This window comes from Nicotiana sylvestris, chromosome 3 (assembly GCF_000393655.2).
Source record: "Nicotiana sylvestris chromosome 3, ASM39365v2, whole genome shotgun sequence".
NCBI classification, from domain to species: domain Eukaryota; kingdom Viridiplantae; phylum Streptophyta; class Magnoliopsida; order Solanales; family Solanaceae; genus Nicotiana; species Nicotiana sylvestris.
This window is the reverse complement of record NC_091059.1, coordinates 37,900,048-37,909,122: the sequence shown is the minus strand read 5'-3', so window position 1 is coordinate 37,909,122 and position 9,075 is coordinate 37,900,048. Positions and strand designations below refer to the sequence as shown.

General features: G+C 40.0%; 1 protein-coding gene across 1 annotated transcript; it reads right to left on the bottom strand.

The window, feature by feature from the left end:
- Positions 1–7,689: 7,689 nt before the first annotated feature.
- LOC138887248 (uncharacterized) lies at positions 7,690–8,532 on the bottom strand. Its single transcript, XM_070168972.1, has one exon. It carries the CDS (start codon positions 8,530–8,532, stop codon positions 7,690–7,692), a length of 843 nt encoding a protein of 280 aa, XP_070025073.1.
- Between the last annotated feature and the right edge of the window lie 543 nt (positions 8,533–9,075).

Genomic DNA, 9,075 nt, shown 5'->3' with positions numbered 1-9,075 from the left:
TAGTCCAAGTATATTTAGAACCTTTATAACCTAGGTCTAGGAGGTTACATTCGTTGATACTGTTCCACATTGTATTACTTCTTCTACGGTTTATAGGATTCCCTCCAAATTTGTCACAAGCACAAAAAATATCGTTAAAATCTACCCCAAGAAGCCAAGGTTTGGGGTTGTTTAAATGGATTTTTTCTATATTTTCCTAGAGTGTACATCTATTTCCTAGGGTAGTACTTGTATAAACGGAAGAAAATAACCAAACAGAGTTAAAGGGAGTTACCTCTATGTTGGCGTGGATTTCTTGATTTCTCCAAACAAAATTATACACCTTCACAATGCTAGCATCCCACAGGATGACCATACCCACAGCTTGGCTCTCAGCTGACACTTCGACCATATTTGTGAAGGGAAAATAATTAAGAAGGGTTGTATGATTTTCCATTCGAGTTTCTAACAAGGTAACTATGTAGGGTTTGTGAGTATCAACCATCTCCCTAAAGTTGAGACGAAAATTTTCATTGTTGCCACCACGAATATTCCAAATGATAATACTAGTGGGCCTATACATCATTAATACATGGTTGTTGAATGGGTTGCTCTCCATTCTTGCCTAGAGCACTGGATTCCTTCTCATGGAAGGAACTAGTATCATTGCATGGCTTCCAACTGTGGAATCCTAAGGGGGTCTGATGTCCATTGAGACTTGTATAATGGTGGAGGGCAATTGAGCACATATCTCTTCTCTTGCATTTCCCTGAAGAGATAGACCTTTACATCGTTTAGACTTGAGAATTCTATTATCTCTTCCGACCCTAGTAACTTGATTTCTTCTACATTCTCTACCAGAGGCTCTATGTGTTCTTGCACATTGGGATTCATTGCTTGTGCAGGTGGGTTGTTTGCTGGTGGGGCTGTTTGGGCTTGGTTCTGTTGAAAATGGGGAGCTGCTGCCCATGGCATGAATATTGGGTTCAAGTTTTGAATCTCCCCTAGGGGAAAGAATGGGAGATCCAGGTTCATGTTCTGGGGGAGATTCCACTGGTTCCTCATGGCTTGAGCTTGCAGAGCATTCAAGTTAGGTGCCAAAGGTTGAAGTGTATTGGTCAACCATACATGGTTGTGATAGTTGCTCATGGCCATGTGCATTCCCTTGCTGACAAGTAGTTCTAGGAAGTGGAAGTTCTGGAGGATTATCACAGTGTCTTGGCCATCTAGTATCATGTTGAATGATATTGCATAACCCGTGAGTGCCTGTTCTATCCACGAAAGGGGTTGATGATCTTGAGGGAGTGGTGGTTGGATGAAGAACACTGTTTGGTTTCCCTGAGGGTTGTTCACATTTGGGGGTAGATTTTCCATTGAGTGAGCTCTTTGATGTCTTAGAATTTGGACAAGACTGTACCTCCTTCTTTGAGCTAGTGGGATTCTTGGTATTTTTATTGTTTAGGGGGTGATTTATATTTGTTGTGGTGTATTGCACAAAGGGAGATAGAAGGGTTTTGGTAGTAGTTTGGCTATCTAGGGTGCTAATGATTGAATCTATTTGTATGCGTTCTTTGCATGCAGGAGAATAGATTTTAAGGGGATTTGGTGCATCAGAAGGGATAGGCACGTGGTGTTCGTTATTGGCCATTTGGCTTGGGGGTGGGGGCATGTGGTACAAGTGTTGTGGGGTCAGTTCTCTTGCCATGCAGCGGTTAGTGGGATTATTTCTTATGAGACAAGGATTAGGAGTAAGTTTATCAGAATGATTGTTTAAAGTATTTTGGGTAATATTGATATTAGTAGTCGTGTTATCTATTATACTTTGATTAGAAGCGTTATTAAGAGTTTGCATGTTGTTTATAATGGTGACCTCCATATCAGCCACGTTGTTACTAGAAGAACTAGGTAAGGACACGTTAATGACACCATTTAACTTAGGAGAATTATTAGGGCTTTGTAAATAATTTTCCTTTATTTTTATTTTTGTGGGTGGACTAACCAAGGTGGAAAATTTGTTGTTGCAGTCCATTAGGTTTTCTAGAGAAGAATGAAATCATTGGTTATAGGTTTACTGCCATTTCCTGATTGAGTGTTAATGGGGATATACTTGGTAATAGGGGAAGGGGAGGGATACGTACGTGGTATTGGATGTAAAGATTTTGCTTGGATACCTGAGTTTTGTTATCTTCCAGAATTTTTCCCATTGGTCCTTTTCTTCTTAGGAAACTTAATCGTTTGCCATGCTAGCTCATTTACTGCCTTGTCGTTGTTCATCTCCTCAGGCGAAGCAGCAATATTTTCCATAGAGTGGTTTGATGTTAGAGGTGTTTTAGCGTAGAGACATTTCAATGCCACATGGCCTAATCTTCCACATTGCTTGCATATGGTATTTTCTCCCTCACATTGTGATGGCCAATGTTGATGAAAGGAATTACAGGAACTTCCAGAGGAAGCTCTATGCATAATCGCGCATAGCGACCCCTTAGAGTGGAAGAGGTGCACGCATCAACCTTTAGTAACTTACCGATGGCATTTCCTATTTTTGCCAAGATGATTCCATCATAGAACTCAGTTGGCAATTGGGGCAGACAGATCCAAATGGCAGTAAGGGAGCTTTTAACTTCTGTTGCCATGAAGTTTGGCTTCCATCTTTGAATGGAGAGGAAATAGCCAAATATGAACCATGGGCCAGAATTTAGGACTTTAATCATGTGCTCTTCACAATTAAATTTGGCTATGTAGTAGTCTGCTCCCAAATCGATGAGTGGGAAATTATCTATGATTTTCCAAGCTTCCTGGATTTTCTTTTTTAGGATATGGTGTTGGATTTTCTTACCAATAAGCTTTATAATGAGAGAATATTTCCAGGGCTGACATATCCGTGCTTGATCTTCCTCTGAGAGTTGAATTGTGTTTTCATCTATCAACATTTGACAATTTTGCATAACAAAAGGTCCTTGGACCTTAGTTGTAGTATCCATAATTGTAGGGGTTTCAGTGATGGTTAGAGAATATTGTATTCCCTCGACCAGTTTTTCTTTGAAGCTTTTAACTTCTTCTTTTTGGGGGGAATGCCCTTATTTGGTGGTTTAGGGGGGATATAGCGGTTAATATCTGTAGCCATATAGCTAATGAATTAAGGAGATGAAGATGTTCTGCAAGTTAGTGAGAAGGAAAAGTTTCTCTCACTTATAGAATAAGGAGCTTATCTTCTTTTCCAATTTCTTTTCTTATTCCTTTTTCTATGTTTTCTCTTTTTTTTTTCTTTAATTAAAATCCTAAATTAATCTAATTTGTAAAACTAAGCTAATTATCTAACTATAAAATTTATAACAATTAGTTGATCCTAAATTAAAAGAGAAAAATTACTAATCTAAAATTAAAATCTAAGAATGTAAAAATGAGCCAATTTTTGTGATTTTTATTTTAATAAAGCAATTAATTAACTAATTAATCCTAAAAATATGAAAACAAGATCTAAATGCAATGCATGATGTTTTTGACATTTTTGGGGAATTTTTCATGATTGTATAAAAATTAAATGCACAAAAATGCAAACAATTAACAAAATCCTATAAAATGGCAAATAATTGGGAAAATTTTTATTTCTTTGATTTTATAGGAGTATTTTGAATAGGGCAAAAATCACATGCTCACATCTGCCCCTCTTTGCTCGGAAATATGAAGGGTTTTCTGGCAAATATAGAATAAGCAATTACGAGCAATTTTTGCCCATTTGAAACTCCACAGAGAAGCATCTTTTGGGAAAAGTCTGACCGAACCCTGCTTCGGAGGTTGCTTACATATCCTTGGCTATAAAAGAATCAGGTTAGTGCAGTTCTGGAAGTTTTGGTAGCTGGGACTACCGAAAAACTGTGATTTCACTGCTATTGCTGCTGTTTCTGCTTGCTGAGCTCCTTATTATACCGAAATAAAAAATGAAAAGTTAAGCTAGCTAAACCTATCAACTATGAGTTACAAGATTCCTATCTATAAACCTTCTAAAGCTTGATCTTGAGTCTTGGCTGGTTCTTCCTGCAGACTCTGATCTGAATCTTGATGCTCATTAGCTGCAACCGCTGGTTCATTCTTCTTCAGCCTTTCAGATCTCGGCGGGATATGCAAAGCTTGTGACTTCGATTATATCTTGAGCAGTCTGCATCTTTTCTCCGCTTCTATCCTTAGAATTCATTTTTTTCTTGTTTTTTTTCTTTTATTTGGATTGAGACTTTTTTTTCTGGTCATCTCAAACCTCGTGCCTTATGGTAAAAACCTGTTTAGGCACCAAAAACAAACAAACAAACGAAATGTTTTACCCCAATTTTCACTAGAAAATTTTTGTGAGTTATTGTAACAAAATATAAACTACTTCTTTATTGAAAGCAATAAAATCAAGATTGTATATCCTTGGGAGAAAAGAGATTAGGGAGTGGAGCCCCATATTTAAATGAAATCAACTGGGGATCGGAGGCCCTAAGTTGTGAAGATTACTAGGTTATGCTGGAAGAATGACCGAGTTATGTCGAAAAAGTCCTCGGGTTATGCCGGAAAGGGTCCACGGGTTATGCCAGGAAAATTGTCCGCGGGTTATGCCGGGAAAGTCATCGGGTTATGCCGAAAAGGTCCACGGGTTATGTCAGGAAAGTCATCGGGTTTTGCCAAAAAGGTCCTCGGGTTATGCTGGAAAAAGTCCTCGGGTTATGCTGGGGAGGTCATCGGGTTATGCCGGAAAGGTCCTCAGATTATGCTGGAAAAGTCATTAGGTTATGATGGAAAGGTCCACGTGTTATGCCGGAAAAGTCATTGAGTTATGCCAGAAAGGTCCTCGGGTTATGTCGGGTAGGTCATCAGGTTATGTCGGAAAAGGTCCACAGGTTATGCTAGGAAAGTCATCGGGTTATGCCAGAAAAGTTCCTCGGGTTATGCCAGAGAGGTCATCAAGTTATGCCAGAAAGATCCTCGGGTTATGCCGGGGAGGTCATTGGGTTATGCCGGAAAAGATCCTCGGGTTATACCGGGGAGGTCATCAGGTTATGCCGTAAAGGTCCTCGGGTTATGCCGAGGATCAACTAGGGAGTGGGATCCTATACTGGAAGAGGTTACCAGGTTATGCTGGAAACGACTAGAGAATGAGACCCTATGTTGGAAAAACGTAGCTAGTGATTGGAGACCCTAAGCTACCATGATTCTGAATTTTTTTTCTTCTTCTTTTCTTCTTCTTCTTCTTTTTTTTTTTTTTTTAATTTGCCTCATTTTATTTTGGAGAATGCATGAAGAGTTTCAAAAAGGACTTCCCTTTTCGGGTTAACTTTTGTTGCAGAACCATTTTGGTTTCTGCGTGCTTCACTTTTATTGCACCTGCTTCTTGCAAGGTTGTTTTGGACTGCACCTGTTCTCTTGTTTTCAAATCAAAGAACAATTTGTCAGTTTGAAACAGTGGTTGGTTTTGTGGCCTTGAATGTTTTGATCACTTGATCTCGGCCCAACCCTTTCGATGAAAATCTCCATTGCTCGCTAGCTTTCTGGAAATTGATTTTATTTCTAAACCCAGGGATCTTGACTTTCCAAAATTCCCCATGATGGTTAACTCACGTGGGGCTTGGCCTTTTCATTTTATTTTGACTTTGTGGGCACTTGACTTTGATTTCCTTTATTTTCAAGTGTTTGGACTCTGGAGCATCATCCAACATGGCCAGTCGAGATCGACTTGATGCACCTGCTGAGGCTGGGTGCTCTTTCTTGAATTTTAGCTTTTTGTTAGAAAAAACCCCTGTAAAACTAATCTTGCCATATTTTCTTTATATTAGTTTCGGAGGAGAATTAGACCGAAAGAGATTCAAAGAAAAGTAAACAACGGACATGATGATGAATTTAAATGAGGAGTATCCATTTTGGGGAAAAGAAAGAAGGACTTATCTGGAGTGCATGCAGACTTCAATAGACATGACATGCTTCTTGGACTGGATGCCCGATCTGTGCAAACCATACAACTCTCATAAATCCATCATAACTCATACCTCAAAACCGAGAAACCTTGCCAGGACTCTATCAGTGCCGATGGTTGTAAGTGATTCCCTTTTCGATCAGTGGCGCCCTTTGTGGGTTTTCACCAACTGAACTCTCTCATTTCTCTTCTCACCGTCGCCTTATAGTGCTCTTTGTGAGTTTTTACTAACTAGACTCTCTCATTTTTAATTTCTCTGCTCACCATCGCCTTACGGTGCCCGTGTGGGTTTTCACCAATAAGACTCTCATTTTATTTCTCTTATTTGATTGTATCAGATCCAAATAAACAATATCCTCCCATTTCGAACTTCTTTACCAATTGATCAAAAGGACTTTGAACATGATTTAGGGTAAAAAGAGTTTGGATTGAATTACAACTTTGGAACCTTTCAGGCGAACCATCGCTGAACCATTAAAAATTGTGCCCCAGTTTCAACTTTGGGGGGAATGTGGATTTTTGTTTTGGTGTGACTGAACCCCAGAGAGAGGCTGCCTACGTATCCTTTCGGAATCAAGTCCAACGTAGTTTAGGGAACTTGGTTTTTATTTTCTTCTTCTTTTTTTTACAAACATCTTCGGGTTCCAAAGAGGGTAATCAAAGAAAAGTAATCAGCTTAAAGGGTTTACAAAGGTTAGCGGTGTTTAGGTAGAGATAACGAAAGCCTTTGTCATCCCAATCGAAAAATATCTATATCATAGACGGGTTAAATGTAATACCTTTTGACCGTGTCTGCATTGACAACTGTTTTAGGGTCATTTCCTTCCATGTCTCCCAAGTACAATGCCCCTTTTGGAAACAATTTTCTTATAATGTACGGTCCCTTCCAGTTTAGAGCGAACCTTCCTTTTGCTTCCTTGTGATGCGGGAGAATACGTCTCAAAACGAGTTACCCTACTTCAAATTTCCTAGGTCGCACTTTCTTGTTGTATGCACGGGCCATTCTTTGTTGATACAACTGCCCATGGCATACTGCGGCCATCCGCTTTTCATCAATCAGGGTTAACTGTTCTAGACGGGTCTTGACCTATTCATTGTCCTCAATCTCAGCTTCAACGATGATTCGAAGTGATGTAATTTCAACTTCTGCGAGCATTACAGCTTCAGTGCCATAAACCAATAGATAAGGTGTTGCCCCAACTGATATGCGCAGAGTTATGCGATATCCCAACAATGCAAAAGGCAACTTTTCATGCCATTGCCTAGAACTTTGGATCATCTTCCTGAGGATCTTCTTGATGTTTTTGTTCGCTGCTTCAACAACGCCATTAGCCTTGGGCCGATAAAGGGTAGAATTTCGATGTGTGATCTTAAATTGTTCACATATCTCCCTTATCATGTGACTATTCAAATTTGCAGCAATGTCCGTAATGATAGTTTTAGGAATACTAAAACGACAGATCATGTTGGAATGCACAAAATCCACCACTACTTTCTTGGTGATGGCTTTGAGAGTGACTGCTTTAACCCACTTTGTGAAATAGTCAATGGCCACTAAGATGAATTTGTGCCCATTTGAAGCTTTCGGCTCGATTGGTCCAATGACATCCATACCCCAAGCAACGAACGACCATGGTGCCGATATATGATGCAATTCTGAAGGCGGTGCATGAATCCGGTCACCCTGTACTGGACTGGTGACACTTTCAAATGAAACTGAAACAATCCTTTTCCATAGTCAACTAGTAATAACCTGCCTGAAGGACTTACTTTGCAAGGACATATACATTCATATGGGGTCCACACACTCCTGCGTGCACTTCATTCATGATTCTTCCCGCCTCTTGGGCATCCACGCATCTTAAAAGGTTCAGATCTGTAGTCCTTTTATACAAGACTTCTCTGATCAAGAAGAAACCACTGGCGAGCCTTCTAATGGTTCTCTTTTGATATCCACTAGCTTTCTCGGGATATTCCTTTGTTTTCAAGAATCTTTTGATATCATGATACCATGTCTGAACATCTGGTTCCACCTCAACTGTATTGCAATAACCATGTCTTTCTCGGATTTGGATTTCCAATGGGCCAATGTGGACATTGCCTGGATATGGCAGCATCGAGGCCAAATTAGCTAGTGCATCAACTAACTCATTATGAAACCAAGGAATGTACCTAAACTCGATGGATTTGAACCGCTTTCTAAGATCTTCCTCATCCTGCCTGTATGGAAGAAGCTTGACATCCCAAGTTTCCCATTCACCTTGAGCTTGTTGGATAATCAAGTCAGAATCTCCCATGATTAACAATTCTTCCACATCCTGATAGATTGCCATGTTCATGCCTATAATGTAGGATTCATAATTGGTAGTGTTGTGGCCGGATAGTGCTGTGGCCGGATAGTGCTGACCAGTGGGTGAAATCAAAATTGCCCCAATCCCGACACCTTTTGCATTCACAGCTCCATCGAAGAATATTTTCCAAGCATTGGTGTTTTCTGGAATTACCTCAACTGAATTTATTTCCTCATCCGGAAAGTAAGTACTCAAAGGCTGATATTCATCATCAACATGATTCTCAACTAGGTGATCCGCCAAAGCTTGAGCTTTCATTGTTGTGCGGGTGACATAGACTATGTCAAACTCGGTGAGCAGGATTTGCCATTTTGTTAACCTTCTCGTGGGCATCGGCTTTTGGAATATGTACTTCAAAGGATCCAATCTGGTTATGAGGTAGATGGTGTAGGCCAACAAGTAATGCCTAAGCTTCTGAGCGACCCAAGTTAGGGCACAACAAGTTCTTTCCAACAAAGTGTATGTGGCTTCATAACTAGTGAACTTCTCGCTCAAGTAGTATATGGCTTGTTCCTTCTTCTTGGTCACATCATGTTGCCCGAGAACACATACAAAAGAATTCTCCAACACTGTCAAGTACAAAAACAAAGGACTTCCAGGCTCGGGCGGAACCAATACTGGCAGATTCGATAGATTTTCTTTGATTTTGTCGAAAGCTTCCTGACACTCATTTGTCCATCTAATCGCCACACCTTTCTTCAACAACTTAAATATGGACTCACAAGTGGAAGTCAACTGAACAATGAACCTGCTGATGTAATTCAACCTACGCAGCAAACTCATGACCTCTTTCTTGGTTTT